This window comes from Lipophrys pholis, assembly GCF_963383615.2.
Source record: "Lipophrys pholis genome assembly, chromosome: 16".
Taxonomy (NCBI): Eukaryota; Metazoa; Chordata; class Actinopteri; order Blenniiformes; family Blenniidae; genus Lipophrys; species Lipophrys pholis.
This window is the reverse complement of record NC_137634.1, coordinates 9039077-9059511: the sequence shown is the minus strand read 5'-3', so window position 1 is coordinate 9059511 and position 20435 is coordinate 9039077. Positions and strand designations below refer to the sequence as shown.

Below are 20435 nucleotides of genomic sequence, written 5' to 3'. Positions count from 1 at the left end.
CAACTTGTGGGCACAGAGCCTTCCTCCTGGGAAAAAAACACTCCGTATGTGAACAGCTGCAGAGTTCTGTGGGATTCACGGGAGAAGTAAAATATAAACCTTGTGTTGTTTCTGCTTTGTACAAAGGTGGACAAAGGGTTAAGAAGATGTTAGAATATTTTATTCTTATAGCACAAAGTGAAGAATTTAAAAAATGGATTAGAAAACATTCTTACATCACACAAGTCTAAAATTAAAAACAAAGAACTTGTAAACAACATTTTGGAACTTGTAAAGACAAAGTGTATTTGAACAGCTGATTATACATTAATGTAAAAAAAAAAAAAAAAAGTACATTCACTTCACTGGCGATGTGGCGATGAGCTAAGGCCCCGATAATGTGATGAAGAGCACAACTTTGCTCAGAGCTGCCCGGGCTGAGTCACAGTGCTCGTGGTCGTCTGCATCACTTCCTGCCTGCGACTGTTCAGGATGGCCTGGATGCTGAGCGTGAGCTACGGAGGGAGAGGATGGAACAAGTGACGATGCCGTTCAGGCAAACCTGCAGATACAGCGAACGCACGCCGACACGTGAGAACGACTTACAGTTTGTTGCTGTGTGAGAGCGTCCCGGTAAATGCCCTGGAGATGCTTCAGCCGCTTCTCGTCGAAATGCTTCCAGGTCACAGCTCTGGTGCTGACCTCGGCCTCAGATAAGTGAGGATACTGCTGCCGCTGTCGCAGAAATAGAGTAAACATCTCATCTCGGTTTCATAGTAGTTTGTTTTTAGCCTTAGATGACCTCCAGGTGACACTTTGGTTGAACTTAAATGTATTTTTAATGTCTTTCTTTAAAACCCGAGAGCTCAAGGTCACTCACCGCATGCACCACGTAGTCCTGTATGGTGTGAGACTTGATATTCTGCAGTTCTGTGAAGGTCGCTGACACATACTGTCTGGTTTTGTGTAGCATGTCCTACAAAGACATTCACATATAATGTTTTTAAACCCGAACCTGAACCCCTGCAGGTCTATAAAAAGGTTTTGCAGTTCCCATCCTGATTCATACCAGAAGCTCTTCGTTGGTCTTCATTTGCAGGGTGTTGCCAGAGCCGCTCGGAACGCTGGGCGTGTTTGACTTTAAAGAAACACACGGCAGTCACATAGAGTACACTCGGAAAACAAAGCAGAGAGCCTGAAGTTTTACGTAGCTAAAATATAACAAAGTAATTAAGTAGTTTTTTTTACCTCGGCTTCATACTCGGCCCACGCTGCTTTGCGTTCTGCCTCGGTGAGTTCTTCCTCTTGTTTGTGGTCCAGCAAAGACTCGTGCTCGTGGTAGGACACTATCTGGTCTTTACAGGTTTGTAAGAGATCCCTCAGGAGGAAATCCTAAGAAGCAGACACAAAATGGTATTCACTACGACCTTTAACCTTTTTCATATTCATCCTTGACACATTGAAAGGGAATCCTGGCAACGGAGCAGAAACACCACCTTTGGCAAAACCGAAGTGGGCCTTCTGCTTCGGCTGAAGCTCGGGTTGTCGAGCAGGTCTGGCTCGAATCGATAAAGTTCGGTCAGTTCGGAAAGAGTGAAGTGTCTCTCGATCTGCTGCTGATCAACCACCCTGGAGGACAGAGACTGCTTGGTGACCTGGCGATCATAGATCTTCTCCTCCATGGTGCCCTGGAGATAAGAATGAGTTTTTCATGTATTTTCATCTGGAAGAGGAACTCTGGCAAATTTCAGGTGACGTCCAGTATCGTCAAGAAACACCAGGTGACTGAAGCCCGCTGAGATTACCTGCGCCAGGAAGCGGTACACATACACATGTTTCAGCTGGCCGAAGCGGTACACCCGGTAAATGCTCTGTATGTCGTACGAGGGATTCCACGAGGCATCGAAGATGACGACTCTGTTGGCCGCCACCAGGTTGATACCGAGCGAGCCCGCTCTCGTTGAGATGAGGAACAATCGGCCGCTGCAGTGAAGACAGTTTGAATATTGTTAGAAGAGATGCGGGACGACAGTCAGAGGTGATCGTCAAACGTTCACAGACCGAGTATTGGTGGCATTATTGAACTCCTCTGTCCACTTCTTCCTGAACACGGCGCTGGTGGAACCGTCAAGACGGTAGTAATCCATATTCCTTATCCAGCTGCCCGCTGTTCCAAACAGAAGAGCACAAAAATATATGAATATCAAGTACCATTAAAAAAACAAAAGACTGAATGGATCCCGTTAACAGAACAATACCGTTGAATAGCGACGGGTCACTGGCTCGGTTAAAATCTCCAAGGAAGTTTTCGATGAGGTTCAGTGAGATCAGAGACTGACTGAAGACGAGTCTGACGGTGAGAAAACACATTGGATTCCACGTCAATCTCAAACGCCATCAGTTTGTCTGGTAAAGCGTGCGACACAGAAAAGAAACATACACTTTATCCCCAACGTCTTTGGCCATTCTGAGGATCTCAAACAGAAGCACCATCTTCCCCGAGTGCTCCAAGACCTTCCCGTCGCTTTCAGACAGGAAACTCTTGTGCCATTCCTCATTGGGAGTCGTGCTGGTGGTTGCTCTCCCACCTGAACGGAATCACAAGACAGAATAAACTGTAGTTGCACATGGTCGTGCTGCAGGCTGCAGAGTTAGTGGCTGTCAATACCTTCGGCTGACGAGGCTTCTTTGCTTTCATTCTCCTTCAGTGCACTAAAAAGAAAAACAAAAGAAAAATGTAGTTGATGAGAAGAAATTGTACACATCCAAAGTTATGAACCAAACCGTTTAAATAAAGTATTGAAACTCCACTCACTTCATCTCATTAATAAAACTCCCAGGAGTGTGATATTACATGTCCTGTATTGTAAAATGGTTTAAATGGTTTGCGAGAAAATGCTTACGTCATTAAATATTCACAAGAAAACATCCGATTGGTTCCAGATGTACTCTGCAGTACAATCATTTTCAAACCAGTATTAAAGCTCTGAGCTAGTTCTGGAAAATGTTTTCGATGATCTCTCAGTCGAGATACTTTAAAACATGTCTTCAGGTTTACAGGGAAGTTTTAATGCTGTGTTCTTACTGTGCATTATTCCGTCACTCGAGCTTAAAGCCTTTGCTTTGTACTGTGTGTGCTCATATTTATCCTTGGCTAAAGAACTGCTCTACAAAGTTATGGTATAATGTGGAACCAATAGAAGTACAGGAAGACGATTATAAGTACAAATAAAGAGTGAGAAGAGCAGAATGGTGGTACAACTTACCTTTTCGCCAACGTGGTGTCCACATTTCTCAAGTGAACTCCTGCTTTACCTTGTTTCTTATTTTTCAACGGTGGCAAAGACAGAAAAACATGCCTATTAATACATATTTTATGCCAGATAATCAAGAAATCAACACGCATTTTGCACCTTTGGGGTTTTTACCTTGTTTTCTCTGTTGATGTGGCTCAGGTGGACGCACCACGGATGAGTCCACACTCGGCTGAGGACCTGAAAGTCTTTGAACAGGTTTGCTCCAGCTCTCATCTTTGTTGCGACTGCAGAGTTTAACCCTGGAAAAGAAGAGACGCCCCAACATCAAATTCAAAACGAGCTGCTGTTTTTCATGAAACAATAAAGCGTCTTTGGACATATTGTAAGTTTGGGCTTGTGTACGATCCATTCTTGTATCTCTACATCGTACAACAGACAGATTCTTACCAGAAATGTGGTCTAAGTAGTAGCGGTACAACTTAAACTGAAGTGTTGTCACCCTCACTGCCAGCACGTATTCGTATTTGGGAGGAAGAAACTGGGTCAACTCTGCATAATCTCTTCTCTAAGGAGGAAGAAAAAAAAAAAAGTATTATATGTTATATAGTTACAGTCCAGATCCCATGCAACCAGCAGTATTTCTTTACCTGCACACATCCGGCCAGCATTGCATGAAGGACATGCGCTCGCTTCTTCATGACTCGAACGTCCTTCAGAGTGGAGTCGGCACACTGGCCGTTCTGCATCGGGTTAATGAAACGGTTCCTGAATTCTTTGAGTGAGCCCAGAAGATTCCTCTTGATGAAGTTCACCATGCAGTGGTCTGTGGGAAGAAAGGTGTAACATTTCTGGTGAAAAGTTCAGAACTGCATCTCTTACAGTTTTGCTCATGGATTATGTGACACAACGCTTCAAGTACACTTTGATTCCACTGCTGTATTTGATGAAAACTTACATTCAACCAGGTTATTTTGCAGCGGCGTGCCAGTCAGCACCACTCTCCTTTGGGTCTTGATGGCATTCATGGCTTTGGAGATATTGGACGCTTCATTGCGCAGAATGTGTCCTTCATCACAAACCACAAGGTCTGGACCTGAAAGCACAAAGGCAGTTGTTTGAAAGAGCGAGAGAACGACACATGAAACTTCACTTCCCAATGTTTCATCCATATACCTGGGTCCACCAGCAATCTCTTCATTTCTTTCTTCCACTCATCACCATTGATATTGTTGGCCAGTGACAGGGTGCGGTACATCTCGTAACCCATGATCATGACTCCTCCGGCTCTTTGCCAGCTCTGCAGAGCTCTGAGGCGATTTGGGAGAGTCTTCTTTGTAGCCAGTTCAGTAACCTGGAACACATTTTGGGTGATGTGGCTATACTTACATAAAACACCAAATCCATTCCACAGTGTCCCCATTTTCAGTTATATACACACCAGAACTTTTTCTTCTCCCATGTTGCCTTGCCATTTCTCAAACTCAGTGATCCAGTTGAGGATAGTATTGAGCGGACAAACAACCAGGGCGGTTCTGAAACGGAGGTTTGTTGACCGCAGCACCGTGTGGAGAAACGCCACCACCTATAAAACAGGACAGCTTTAAATAGGAAGACACATCGCATGCGTGCCAAAAAGTACAGCTCACTAAGTATACTGCAGCGTATTCCCAAAGTTACGAGAGAAAAATGATGATTTGTTGCGATTAAGGATCATGTGGATACGTGTTTATGTCTACCTGCAGTGTCTTTCCGAGGCCCATGCAGTGTGCTACGATACAGCCTGATCCAGGGGAAGAGTTGGCCTTCTTTACAGACTCACAACAGCTGTCCCAGATAAACTGGACTCCTGGTTAAAAATAAGATGGACATTATAAATAAAATTACACGTCTGTTGAAGAATAACAAAGTCAAGAATGTGTTTTCACAGGCATTTCTTGCAGATCTTTTACAGATTTATGCATTCAAACAATTGGAGGCTTAAAATGTATCTTTACACTGGTACACATAAAAAAACAAGACCAACCCACCGTCCACCTGGTGTGGCTTCAGTCTCTTCACCAGGTCCGCATGCACTTGAACAAGGGGGGCCTTGGTCGCCTCGTCTTGATCCAGCACCAACTTAACTGTGATGGGACAAACCACTTGGGACAGCTCATCGGCCTCGACACTGACCTGGAGAACGAACCAGGAGTCAGTCCTCGACAGGAATCTACATGTTGCACTCCAGGTAATATTCATTCTATTCACCACATTAAAGTGTATTTATTCCAGTACCTGTCTCCTGTCCTCCATCTGCTGTTCCCTATCTGCCAAGCGTTTGCGTCTCTCCTCCTCCTCTCGCAGGGCTTCCTGGGTTTCTGCACGAAGGTTTACATCGTCGATGATTTTACGAATCTTCTTGCGTCCTTTAGGGGTGCCTTTATTGTCACTGAAACTCTCCTTCAATTCTTCATCATCACTCTGATCAGACACAAAACGATCCAATGTTAAGAATGACAAAAACGCCAAAGCTGTCTCGACTTTCCACACATCAAGTAATGAATAAAAGTCCAAGTCAGATAAACAGATGTACCTTCTCACTGGAGTCTGACAACCAAATGCAGGGCACTTGTTTCTTCGACTCCTGACTGGAGGAGGCATTTTTCTTCCTCGAGGTTGATTTGAGCCTGTTAAAAGAAGTCAAGTCCACATAAGCCATACCTACAGAGAATACTTTTTGTTTCAAAGGTAAATGTGCAATTCTTGAATCGATATCAGCAGAAAATGTCAAAAGTTGGAAGAGATATTTTCAGATAGTATTTATCTGGCAATTATTGGGCACACCAGATACTAAGAATAACATTTGCAAGCAGTATTTTGAATTGAAGCAATTAAACATTATTTGTTCCGACAAAGATTTCATGAAATCCATTAGTAAATCTAGATAAGCAATGGCAGCAGTACCTTTCTGCTCCCTCTTCACCGGCCTCCTCCTCCTCCGAATGGCTCAGTTCCTCCTCCATCCAATCTTCCTCCGACTCAGCACATTTTTCACCAAGCTCGCCATCAGCTTCACAGAAATCAGAATCAGCGATTAGAGGTAGATCTTACCCATTCCAACAGATACATTTAATTCTGTGGAAGCACATACAGCTCAGCTGTTCTTCACTGGCTCTTCTTTTCCTCTTCAGCTTTCCCACTTCGTTCTCTGGTACAGACTTGTCGCTTGAGGCTTCCTCATCCAAGGTGAGTTTAAGACTGAGGAGAGGATGCCTGGCAGGCCTGGTGCTGGCATCATCGGGAGCGACGTCCGATGACGACGAAGCAAGGTCGTTGTCTGGAGCACAGACATCTAGTATCGTTCTGCTCCTTTTATATGGAGGGTAAACACGGCTCCCCCCGCCAGCAAAGCTTTGTCACGTCACCCTCATTATTCAATGTTCTCAAAGCTGAGCAATTAAAAGAAACAACAAAAAAAACTGTCTTACCATTGTCACCTTCATGATCTTTCTCTTGATTCACCTCTGTGGCGTCCTCCGACTCAGTTTCAGGGTCCTGCGTTTCATCGTCCGAAGAGAGTTCGTCATCCGAGGAGGAGTTGGCTTTAATTTGGGCCAACAGTATTTTCTTAGCGATTCTTTCAAAAGTAGAAAAAAAGGAAAAGGCACCTGAAGATCATTTAATGATCAGTAACATCATCTTCACTTCGATATTGTTACGCTTTAAGGTGAAAATAACACAACACGTTCCTGAAGTAAAGCTAAGGTGCCAGTACTTCGTGTGGTCGTTAAACTGACTGCAAAGCTTTAATAAGTGTTTTTTTGGGGGCGAGCAATTGTTGAACTGATTTAAAATGGTTCGACTCAAACCACTGAAATAAAGTGGACACCATATATTTAAAACATTACAACAGAAGAAAAGATAAAAATGAGACAGAGGCCTTTTAAAGAGTCAGTATTTATTACAAGAAACAATTCTTCACAGAAAAATCAGAAAGACATTTTCTCCTCTGGGGGAGCTTTCCTTTGGGAAACAGGGAGCGACTTTCTTTTTTTTTTTTTTTTTTTTGTTGTTTCTCCTGCAATGACTCTTGTGTTGCTTGAGCCATACGTCATCTGTTTTTACCAACTACACTTCTGAAAAACTCCTCTCCTTGAACTGTGACGGCTTGATTAACAAGCCTTAAACGTTTTGTCTTGAAAAGGCAACAAAAAACAAATGGGACACAAAAGCAGCAAATTACTCATGAAAACGGTACATTTTCACTCGGAAATAAATGTTGCCTCAAATGTTTTGCTCCCTCAAACTACGTCAGAGCAGGCATTGAACATAAAAGCAGTCCTTTGTTCGAAAATGATTTTAACATTTTGGGTTCTGAGCAATCGATATGTACAGTTAGATAAACCCTGCCTACATCTACCCATGCAACACTGTAACAAGTCAAGATATCCAAGAGCTTACAATCGACATTTAAAATGGGTCAGACTTTATTTAGTCTACTACACCCCACATTTGCCTTTCTTTATCCACAGCTCTCCTGAAGTGGTTCCACCAACATGAAATCTGATGTCTACTGAGACTTCTTCAATAAAAAATATATATTACAGTATGGAATTGGCAGTCTATAGCAGCAGAAGCTTCAATCTGACTTGATATGTTTCAACTTGGACAAAAAGATGAAACAGAAAAACACAGTAACACTGAAGATATTGTCACATTGTTTTGCTGGTCCCCACATGCAGCATGAATTCAAAGAATCTTTAACAGTCCGTTCTGAATTTCAGCCGACTCTCTAAAGAGTAAGTGTTACATTTCTGCTGACCATTTCTTTACAGCTAAAGGGAGAAAAAAGTGAGTTGATGCACATGGAAGGCTACAAAATCCCAGATTTAAGTGACTGTTGCCTAACAGCTCTGCATTCACTGCTGTACTGTCAGAAAATCCAACCTGAAAAGAAACACGAGAAACAAACATGGATGTCATCAAAGCCGTAAAGTGAATTTGGTCCCTTTCTTTGCATTTAAACAGTTGTCTCACAACCCACTCTCAATTCTCAATCGCACAATGTCCCCCTGACCCCCCCAAAAAAATCTGGAAGCACTGACCCAGACGAACTGTGTCCGCATGGCTTCAGAATAAGCTGCAGCTCAGTTTGCTATTAGATGGGTTCAAGTGTCTGCAAGGTTAAGTATGATATAAAAAGAAAATTATTAGTTATAATGGTCAGCAGTAATGTATATGTGTAATTTGTAATGTCTGTATTTAACAGAAGATAGTAAAAATCATTTAAGTCAAAAAGCTGTGAATCCTTTGATCCAATCAGGACGCGGAAAGTTCTGAGCTTTGATTAAGTGAGTACAACAATCAGAGTCGTTTCTCTGTTGTTCACCGTTTACAACCAGGTAAGAAAACCCGTTTGACTTTCTTGACTTCTGTTACCATCAATCAGACCCCCATCCTGGTGAGATCAGTAATACTACTTTAATGAAACACCAATATAATAGTGAGCTCTCAACGTCTTCATTAATCACATCATTGTAATGTCATTTGAAACGTTATCAATAAATGGTCATGGGAGAGGATTTGTTGCTCTTTGACAGCCATTGTGAATTCAGAATCTGAATGACCTTATTAATCCCTGGGGGAAACACTTAGAATAGTCAGAGATGTTTTAGAAAGTCCATTAATTAAATGCAACTAAATGCAGTTTCATAACTTTGTTCTATAACTGCAAAAAAGCTAATGTAAGGACTTAATAATAGCTATAGTGTAATCATATGTCTAAAACAGGCATAAAAGTATAAAATGTTTGATTTTTTGCTGCTTATTGTTGTATCAAGGTGTTTGATCAATTTGTACTGACAGAAAAACTCAAAGCTCGTGCAGTGGCTCCCACTGCCCATCTCCAAATTGCCACTGAAAAAGCTGCAGTCGCACTCCTCGATTTCCAATTCGCCCATTAGAGTAAATCCAAATGCTGGTGGACGGGACACACCCACTCACCAACGCACAAAAGCAGGAGCCTCCCATGTCAAAGGTTTGCCATGAAAACTGAACAACTTTGGATTCCAGATATCTAATACGATGCCTGCGGAGAAATTATTTTTGTGCATTCACCTAACATTCACGGTTAATTCTCAACCAAACGTTCGGGAAACTGTTGGAGGGCTTCTAGGCTCTGCTTTGGGATCTATAGTGGTAACTTGTCAGCAGCGTGACTCAAGCTGCAAACTCATCAACACAAACTACGAGGCCATCACTGGATTTAAGAGACGTGAAAATGTACTTTTCACATCCTCAGAGGAGGCAGAGCGAGGATCCACCCCACGTTACTGGTGACCCCAGAGTGCATCTGGAACCACTGGTCTACTATCCACCAGAGTTATCATAGCAGCTGCTATACTTTATACAGCACAGTAAATATATTTGAGTGATGTGATGGACTCTAAAAGTTATCACAAAACAACAAAAATCAGCCTGGTGAAATATAATATGTATGCATGATGCAGTTGTACCACAAATAAAATAGATTAAAATACACAAAAAACATTAAACTAGTTCTGTTGCAGCATGGGAGCAAAAAGAAAAGTAAAATCAAAATAGATTTATGTTGATATACACTACCAGTCAAATGTTTTGACACACCTTCTTGATCTGTGTTTACAATGTAGATTCACACCGAACGCAGCAAAACTATGAATGAACACATATGGAATTATGTAGTCAACAAAAAGTTTATAATAACTCAAAACATGCTTTATAGTTTAGATTCTTTTAAATAGCCAGCCTTCACTTTATTGCTTTGCACTCTCTCACTGCTGTTAACTCTTTTTTTTGTTTACTACTTAATTCCATGTGTTCATTCGTAGTTTTGCTGCCTTCAGTAAGAATCTACGATGTAAATAGTCATGAAAATAAAGAAAAAACAGAATGAGACAGACTTTTGACTGGTAGTGTAGATTATAGAAAAATATAAATTTATCTGCAATGGTAGTCTTGGCAATAATATATTTGGCAAACACTATCTGGGTCCACATTTGAAATGTCTACCTTCGGCTCTTGCCATTAGTGAGGTCAATATGTGAGATGCATGATGTTCGCTTGCAGACTTTATTCCACACGAGGCTTTCAAGTGAACTAGATTTGAATGAATAAAACAAGAGGACATATCAGGCTAAATGAGCATTATGTTATAATAAAGTCTCGATACTGGAGGTCCTTGGTGATCTAAACATTGATACTCAGTTGCCGATTTGCAGAATTTCAGCCTCAGCATTTTTAAAGGTTTACCTTGTGAAAGTTCCAGGTCTTGAATTTTTACAACACCACATGAGCCTGTTTGTCAGCCTAACGTTTCATCTAAATCATGTTTACTACACCTGACTAGTTATCAAATGTATTTTGTGACATGAACTTGAGGGGTCCTGCTAAAGAAAAGCATCTTAAGCAGAAGAAAAAAACCAAGTGTAAAGTTCCTCTCTAGAGCAGTGTTTATCATAACGGATATTTCAGTCCGAATCCAATTTTTCTGCGACTTCTTTATAGATCAGGAGGAAGTTGTAACAACACAACTGATATAACAAAAGAGCAGAAAATCAAATAATCTGAAGCATAAATGTATGTGCATGCTTACAAATTTGCAAGCACGCGAGTATAGCTTAGCAATAAATTATCATTTTAAATAATTGTGTACAAATTCTTACTTATCCCTTGATAAGCAAATGTGTGCATAAATCCACCTGGCAGGTTTCAAGCTTTTCACTTTAACTGTATATAACACTCTGTTGGTCCTGCTCAGTGTTGAACCACATATGGTTGTGCATTCAGTAAAAACATTTTGTATATATGCTTCTATCACTGAAAGCAAACCTGTACTGTAAGGACAGGTCGACTCTTAAGGCAAAGTATGTGGCACACATTGTCCATATTAATTGACACTGTACTGGCATGTCTTTATGGTTGCAGTGAGTGCACTGCAGTGTTTTCCATTTTCTACACAACAAATAGAACATGAGTTGTAAATATAATAGTCTATCAAAAGTCATCTTTACATATAAACCAGTGCTCTGAATAAAACAGGCAAGCCGAGCTTGTTTGTCATCATACATAAAGCTTGCCTCAGCATTCTCGATTCTGAGAGCGAACCCCTACAAATTATACTTAATAGCGGTGGCTTGACTGCAGTTGCGTTTAGGTCTCGTCTGAATGAACCGCGGCCGAGTGTGTCTGTGGTCAGGATTTGTGTTTGCAGACTTTCGTCCACACTGAGGGTGTTTCACAAATTGTACACCCAGGCTTTTGGAACCATACCTATTTTCTGGATCATCATCATCTTCTGCTGCCCAGGAGGGCCCAGTTTGCTCTTCCTCTCCTGCACACACACACGCACGCACGCACGCACAATAAAAAATGTTTTAATAGAAAAATACACATTAATATCACTGAATGCATGATGAGTAAACTGAAAACAATTACCATCTAAAATAAGCTATAATACTCATCAGCATACTGCATCGACAAAATAGAAATGGGAGGAAAAGGAAAAACACAAGCATATGATATATCCTGGACACATTCATTGGCACCCTTCAATAATATTTGGCAACCATGCTTTTCAAAGAGAGGCTACATCGAGGGACAGAGCATCACAAAGGGTTATTTCTTACAAATTTCACCGCTTTGGTACTTGTTTTTTTCAAATGCATCCTACACATATTCCAAAAATCTCTGTGGGCTACAAGATGCCCGTTGGCCCCAAATCAACAGGATGGCTTTGTCTTCATGGGCTTCAATTGTTGATCTATGAACAAACGTGCACTGGATTCCATTAGAGTTTTACCCTGGTTTCATCTCAGCACCAAGCATTACAAACACTTATGTTAGAAAGTATTTGTTGTGTTAATCTTGCCTTTTGGGACATTTTTCTTGCAGTGCTGCCGTCCTTCCCTTTCGCTGAAAGAACCCTACTTCGTTTAGTCTGCGGCGTATGGTGCGGGCTGATGTCACCACTCCACATTTCTTCAGCGCAGTCTGAATCTCTTTAGATGTCTGGTTCGGTGCCTTTTCCACAATGTCCACCAACAAACGCAGATATTTCCCTTTGAGTTTCTTCTGATCTTCAAGTCCTGAAAGGATCTCAACAGTTTTCTAACTGTGACACTTAAGACCTTTTAAAACAAGAACTTCAACGCTGTGACTGCACAGTAACTTTTGGAAGTATCATGTTTTACTGATCATAACATTTCTGTTCAAAAAGCTCTTTTACCTTTTGAGATTAAAGTAGATAGTGAAACCAATCAGCTGTGGTTAATTCAGATCACATGAAAAATAGTCAAGGACAACATGTGTCATTTCATTCAAATGTACCATGGGTGCCAATGAATAGTTCCAGGATATGCTTAGATCTATTACTAATACTTGAAAGTCTTCATTTTTATCATTTAAATTGTGCCACATTTATAAGAAACACGTAATTATACAGAGTAATTTGACAGCATATCCATCACTGTTAAAAAAAAAATAATAAAAAACTAATTATTGGAGGGAATCTCAATGCAAACATCAGTCAGGACATTGCAAACATTACAGCTGGGAAGCAAACTCTAACCTCCATGAAGACGGCTGCCCACACAGAGTAATGAAATAACCAGCCAGCAATCCTGAACCCATCCCTGTTAAAAGCTTGTGGAATCAGCTTGGGCACATTGTCCGTGCCAGTGAGATCAACACAACCACATTGTCTGACTTGCAATGAACGATGGTGGAAGAAAGCAGTGCCATCCTACAGCAGTGTGTGAGCAGGCTGAGGACCGCCATGAGAACCTGCCAGGCTGTTGTGGCTGCGTGTGGTTCTTCCATACACTACCGAGGCCTCAGTCTGACACATGAATAACTTGTTGAGTTTCTAATAGGTCTCATTTCTTCAGACTTCAATCATTCAATCTCGTTAAACAAGGGTCAACATCAAAGCAAAGTTTCGACGAACTCTTCAAGGGTGCAAAATTGCATGTTTTCTACAAATGTGGCACAAGTTAATTAGGAAATTATCAGACTTTCTAAGGGTATAACATTTATTGCAAAGAAGGAATTTCACAACATAGAAATAATCTAACACACACAAATTTATTCACAGTTTCGTATTGGTCCGATTACAAGACCCCCCCCTTTTTGTTTTTACAAGGCTCAAATTTGGAAAAAAAAATGTTTGCAGACCAAATATTGTTTTGGAAAAATCTTTTTTTTTAGAACAAGATGACTGATTCACATTGCATGTTTACTTGTTTGTGGGATGCAAACTCTATAAGATAATGTTCATTGACATTATAAAAACAGGACGAAGAAGAGCAGATAGCTCTTTCTCCTTGGACCCCAAATATAAGATGACCTCATTTTTTCCACAACTATTTCCCAGAAAAAACCTTGTCTTATATTCGAACTAATACAGTACTTAATAGTTTAGTTGATGGAAAAACACAGTTCTTAGTTTTCATACTTAGGCTGAGGAGGATTCTTGGACAAAGTAAAGAATAACAATTCACTAGAGAACTCAATGAGGTAATTTTGTGATGATAAATATAAAACTCACCGGACGATTGGTGGAATGCTGCTCCTCCGAGTAAGGACAAATCTGTAATTGGCTTCATCTTCTGATCACTTGCATTACTCCCAGAATCATCACCATCATGCTCATCTTCACTTGACGAAGATGATGACTGAATAACTTCGGGACACGATTTAGCCTTAGATTTTCCAGCCTGCATCCTTGTCTGCCTTCTGACGCCATCTTTCTCCTCGGCTTGGACAAGGTGTGGCTTCCCTGCCGATCTCAGTGTATTCAAGTGTTTTCTTTTCTTCTCCGAGTGCTGATTGTCACTCGATGAATCTGACCCATGGTCCAACATCTTTCGTTTCCTAAGCATCTTCTCCGGGGAGAGTGGGCTGTTCTTAGTGAGCCAAAAAAGACATTTCTTGGCCACCTTAGTTGTGGATGCTTTGCCGCCGCCACCATCATCGTCATCGTCATCATCATCGTCGTCGTCGTCATCATCATCGTCGTCGTCATCATCACTCTGAGCTTCATCTGAGCTTTGTGCCATAGCAGCTCGCTCAAGCAGAGCAACAGGCACTTCATCAGAGTCCGAGTCATCCCTCGGCCTGCTTGGACTTTGTTCTTCACTGGTTTGGGGCGCCACTGTGTTTGGGTTCTCCTCAGGATCCGAGTCACTGTCACTCTCTCCTGCTGAAAGAGATGTTTTGGTCTTAACATCACTTGGCCGACGCAAAGGAGTCGTCTTCACACGGGGAGATCGTCGATTGCCTTGCTCCTCCTCTGGATAAAGTGACATAGTTGGGTTGTCGTTACTCATTTGGTCATCAACTGGAGTGCAGAGATCCTCCGTTACTTCATCTTGTGATACAGGTTCTTCCTTTAACTTATCTTTCTTGAGACTGTCATTCTCTGCCTTTGAGGAAAATGAGCATGGCCCCTGCTCCATGGCTACCGGTGTAAGCTGTACTACTAGTGTTTTTGTCATGTCAACGCCACCTTCAGGAGGCTTCAGGTCAATCTTGCTTGCTGTCTTACTGCCTTCATGCAAATCTGAATCCGTGGCTTTACCAGGGCAGTTATGTGAACTTCTTCCAGCAATAAAGCCCTTGGAGTCAGAATCATTATCTTCTAAATGTTCAGCTGCCAATTTCTGCAAGTGACTCAGGCATCTCTCATCCGACACATCCAGCTCCATGTCAGCTTCTGTTTCCAGCAGAACACAATCATCACTAAGCAACTTCTCCCAATTGCTCAGAGCGTCCAAGTCATTGAATTCTTCCTTAAGGCTGTCCTCGAGTGCGGAAATAGATTTCCGCAAGCCTTTAAATACCCCCAAAAATGAGGTCAGATACAGTTTACGAACACCTGGTGTTTGCTTTTTTGTGGTCACAGTGTGAACGAAATTTACAAATTCTTGGTTTAAGGCGTTCATCGAGTCCACTAGATGTTTGGCCTTTTTGGTAATGTCCTTGGAAACCTGCAATGTATTGTAGTTGAACACCACATTGCCATCCATGCCAGTGTGATCCCATTTGTCCAAGCAAATGTTGTGTGGGGAGTGAGGCAACATGTGGTAAAGTTCCGATTTTCCTTGATCTACTCGATTCCTCCTGCGGTGATGATGCAACAGACGCTCAATGTTCTCGAGGACATTGTCGCAGGCCACCACCAAGTCGCAGAGAGGTTCTGGACTGCACACATAGCAGTACCACTTGCTCTCCAAAATGCCAGAAAGCTCCTTTCTTCCCAAGTTTCTTAGAATACACTTTTTGCAGAAAGCATTACTACAGTAGTCACAACAGATTAAGTTGCCTCCTTCAGCACACCACCTGCATGGGAAAAAATAAATAAATGAGACCATCTTATTAAAGACCGAAAACAATACTCAGGTTTGAGCGGCAATGTGAAATGTAATAACTCTCACCTGCACTGCTCATCCATGCCATCAGAATCCTTACTGATGTCATCACTGAGGTAATACTTGTAGCAAGACTGAAAAAAAAACCCATTAAATTAAGTACTTGAGACATATTTTATTAACAGAACAAAGCTGTACACAGTACACACTCCATCAGAAACACATTTGAATCGTAATATCTTTATAATATTCTAAATGTTTTGTTTGTCTGACATTTTTCAAATACAGTGTACGTTTTAAGCATATTCACATGTATATGGTATTATAATTGAAAAGTAACTTAAGTACATACTAATTCCAATTTGCAGTAGTATTCCTCTGCAAATTATTAGAATTTCTTGAGTTTATAGAGGATAGAAAAAAAATGATCAGCTTAAACAGCACACGGGCAATGTGAGGAATAAACACAAATGAAAAAGATCGCATTCATACATCTCACATCACAGTATTTTTATTATAGTAGTGTTATATAGTAGTAAAGTAATTTGCATTATACCTTTGAGTTCATATTAAGATTTAAAAATGAAGGAAAACACCAACTCAAAACACTAAGCAACCTTTAGCTTGTCAACAAATGAGCTCCTTCCCACAACGTAATAAAGCTCCTTAAAAGCTAAAATGGTTGAATACTAAATGTGATGCCATAGATCACATATCAATAGGTAGACTCACCTTGCAAATGAGGACTTTCAGAACTGGATGTCGATGGATTGAATCTCTTTGGAAGTGGTTGACTTGTCGACCACAAGCAGTGCAACTCACAATTCCCACATGTTCAACTCCTGGAAAACAACAGCTTCATTATGAGCAACACATTTATCGAAGCCATTGTTTGATAGATTGCTCGCCTCACTAAGCCACTTGTTAAAGTTACTCTACCAGAAAAAAAATCTTTACAACATACTTCCCATAAAAGGTATCACTTCTGCACAGAGAATAAACGGATACAGCAAAACAAGACCATTAACACTCATTTCCACAAGTTTACCAAACCGCAGTTGCCTAAATCAACCACAACAAAGTCGATATGGTTACAAGCAAACTGGAATTTGTAACCATCAAACTGTGTTTATGTTTCGCTACCTGGTACCATCTTCGGAAACCTGCCGCATGGTTTCATGCGAGAGGAAATAAATTTGTAAAAATAAATAAATAAATAAACAAATCACATTTGCCCGATTCAGCCCGAAAAAAAGCCAGACTTTCTCTAAGAAAGAGTGTTCAAGACACCAGATAATATTTAAATGTTGTGAAACTGATCGTTAATCGTTTTTCCAGTGCGAATCGAGATCTCAGCAAGATCGAGTGTACAAATTGATTTGTGACACAATGCCTCTGGAATCTTCGGGAGTTTCGGTGATCGCAAGATGTCAACAAACCCGGGGAGGTTATGCAAAATTTAAATACTGGAAATACATGTTTGTATGATTGTAATGACGAATTTCCTTCAGAAAGGTATTGACCATGTATTAGAGAATGTACATCAACAACTAAAACTGGCTCCTAAATATTTCATTATTCCCACGTGGATTCTGGTACAGTAACTTCAAAATACAAACGCTTGATGTATGCTATGCAAAACTGAAGACAGGAACTTAAAGTTTGAGTACCAACAAGCTCTGACAAAACTATCAGCAAGGTGCAGTTAGATACAACATCGAGTCATGGAACACAGTGACTTTTCGGCTTGTTTTGATCACTAGAGTGGTTTTTCAGTCAAGCAATCAATGGATCGAAACAGAGGCAAATGTTTAATTGGTTGTTTGGTAACTCCGAAAATTATAAAATTGAAATCAACTAGGGTTTGAATTTCCAGAAGAAAATGCAAGTGTGACCGGTGAAGGCTGAATAAAGCTGATCTCCGTTGATCGCAGCGTCTCCATGGCGTCTCCGGTACTGAGATCAAATCAGATCACAGGAGATCAACGTCTGTTGCCATGGAGATGCCGAGATCAACGCAACTTTATGGATGCAAACTGCCACTAAACCCAAAAGAAGAAGAAGTAGGTGATTTTGGATCATTGTGTGAATGATACAGAAACTCACCTCTACGTCTCCTTGACAACTCATTCCGCAGTGAGTTTGATTTCCGACTTCGAAATTCTGGACCTCTGAAATCGTCTCTTCCATTGTCAACTGGCTCAGGCCTTACCAGCACAGTACCTGTGTTAAAGACAGCATCACGTTAAAAGAAATGCTGGGGACAAACCATTATAGACATTGTAGAAAGGACACTTTGCCTGTGATACCACCACAAACTTTCAGCAGCTACAGTTTGTATTCTTAAACAGCTCAATAATGAGCCATGTGGCAGAAAGGCTTACAACAGGCTCAACAAACAATTGCATTTGTATCAAAGTATCAGTGCAGAAATTTCAGGCCTACCTTTAGGCAGTCTTACAACATTCCCATTTGTAGTGATTGGCAAATCCACGTCCTCGCTTGCATTTGAGTCACCAGATTCATCCAGTCCAGAGTGCTTTATGACAACTGATGGTTTTCTGTGACATAAGTGAGTGATTAGCTACATTTTTAACAGGCTATTGGGACAGTGAAAACAGAGCAACAAATATTCAAAAGTTTTGCATTATATTTCAAATACACTGCAGGCATCATAGTTCAGCAATTTTCAACTTCTTGGATGTCAAACTTGTACTATTTCATGCTTTCTAAATGTTGCACCATTCTGACTCAATATTGGGAAAAAAAAATGAGAATTTACCTTCTTGAAAATCTGGGGCCCAAACCTCCCTGAAAAACAAGAAAGTGTTGTCTTTATACAATTGTACTGGTGGTAAACACTGTTTGATTTGGGCTCAGACTGTTTCACAAACTGCTTAAAAGCAGATACTCATGTTGATTATTCATATCCATATATGACAGAGGACGAGGGAGCAAAATGAATGGGAATGGAGAAGAGCTGAGCGTTGTTAAATTATTGTAGATGGAAAAGAAAAGCACCAAAAAGATTGCAGTGTTTTTACATTTGAAAAACCAATGTTGAATACTTTCATCAGCATTCCAGGCTCATAAAGTCTGTTCTTGACTCATTTGTTTGAAAATGTGTTTATTATGTACCATCCACTATCATTGTGCTTAATATTGCTCCATAAAACGTATCCACTTACTTGTAACTGCATGATAAGCTCTTAATTTCAACTTGTTTGTCTTCAATAATAATAGCATATCTGGTGTAAATGTCTGAAACTAGACCAGGTTTTGAGCTTTGGCCTGTGGTGATAGCAGGACATGTAAGTACCACTTAGATGGATCATCCCTCTGAAATACAGATATGTTTACATATGTTCAGATACCTCTGCCGCAGCGTGATCCATCACGTTACCCAGAGAACAGCTCGTGTTTGGCAGACCTGTGAATGGAAATTTACATAGAAACATTTGTTAGGATTTGGGGGAATAAAATTCCATTGATTCATGATTAATCAACCACTTTACCATCATTATCCTCAGAGGTTGTAGCGCCATTGCTTTCTTCAACACCGGATTGAGCCAAGTACTCGTAAAGCTTGTTGACGAGAACATTTAACTTGCTAGGAGCCGGGCTGCATGTGAAAAAAACAACAACACACAAGATGTAAGCAGAATTGAGTTAGTAAAGATAGATGGTCTCAGGAAATAGTAAATGGTACCAAGCGAGACTAGACTGACTACATTACAGTACAGGGATTGGAGGTTATATGTAGACGATATAATGCCTCGTATCAGATTGTATTCCAGGAAATGTTGCGCACAAAAACAACTGTTAATGGCAAAGTAATTCGTTATTTTATGATAATAATTATATATGTAAATATAGTGCAAGCATTTTTTTATAAGTAGACAATTGAAGTGGCACAACAGAAAGTAACACAAATACAATGTAACTGGCAGTGTAATGAAAGACGTTATAGGGGGAAAAACAAGTTACTATTAAGTTATGTAACGAGTAACGTACGCTACTACTTTGGCTAATGTACACCAGCAACGTCATCAACCCAATTTAGCATTATTCGCCTCATAGCTTTGTGTAAATACAATATAGTCATTGCCTGATGACGTGAGTGAACTTAAATACCAGCTTTAAGCGCCACCTTTGTGTCTCTCAGGTTAGCTTAGCTGTTAGCTGATACAGCTTAATAGCTGCTAGGCTAGTTTGTTTGTAACTGTTAAAAAAAAAGAAAACGTTTAGACGAGCAGACTTTACCTCAACGTCGCTGCAGACATATCGCGAAATACGCGAGGTCCAAATAACTGAGGTCGTTTTTGCTTCCTACGGTCTCATCTTAGCACAAATTTCGTAAAAACGACGGGAAAAATGGCGCTCAAATGCTACAGATGCTAAAGTCAAAAACACAACGCGCTTGGTACAGAGACGAGCCCTGGTGCTGTAGCGCCCCCTGCTCCCCCGGAGGACACACACACACACACGCGCACGCGCGCGCACACACACAAACACGCACGCGCAAACAAACTCACGGTTTTTCTATTTCTTTACAACTATTTAGAAATAACATTTATTCCGTCTGATGCCACGCAAAATACATTTGGTTTAGGAGTAACGAAAGCTTGCATACTTTTTTAATATCAAAATAGATGTTTTTCTCCGATTCATTAAGATCATCATTTCAGAGTTAATTTCATGAAAATTGTAAGTTTTTCTTTTTGTGTTTTAATGATCAGTGAAAGAATGATGATTGGGAAAATGCCTAATGGCTCATTGTAGAAACAAAAATCTAATCATTATAGTAATGATG

At 40.7% G+C, this 20435-nt stretch overlaps 1 protein-coding gene across 1 annotated transcript; it reads right to left on the bottom strand.

The window, feature by feature from the left end:
* Positions 1-139: 139 nt before the first annotated feature.
* Positions 140-20040, bottom strand: LOC308121570 (transcriptional regulator ATRX-like). Its single transcript, XM_080482863.1, has 35 exons — positions 19886-20040; positions 19138-19244; positions 18997-19052; positions 18405-18433; positions 18068-18183; positions 17729-17845; positions 16355-16464; positions 15689-15756; positions 13801-15593; positions 11526-11586; positions 6704-6852; positions 6367-6552; positions 6180-6285; positions 5809-5902; positions 5511-5696; positions 5264-5408; positions 4973-5082; positions 4675-4818; positions 4410-4587; positions 4192-4329; positions 3884-4059; positions 3684-3801; positions 3408-3535; positions 3246-3301; positions 2648-2691; positions 2420-2567; positions 2238-2329; positions 2041-2146; positions 1785-1962; positions 1476-1667; positions 1228-1371; positions 1049-1117; positions 860-955; positions 586-714; positions 140-494 (listed from the first exon to the last, which is right to left on the bottom strand). Exons 1-35 carry the CDS (start codon positions 19903-19905, stop codon positions 402-404), a joined length of 5682 nt encoding a protein of 1893 aa, XP_080338989.1. The 5' UTR covers positions 19906-20040; the 3' UTR covers positions 140-401.
* Between the last annotated feature and the right edge of the window lie 395 nt (positions 20041-20435).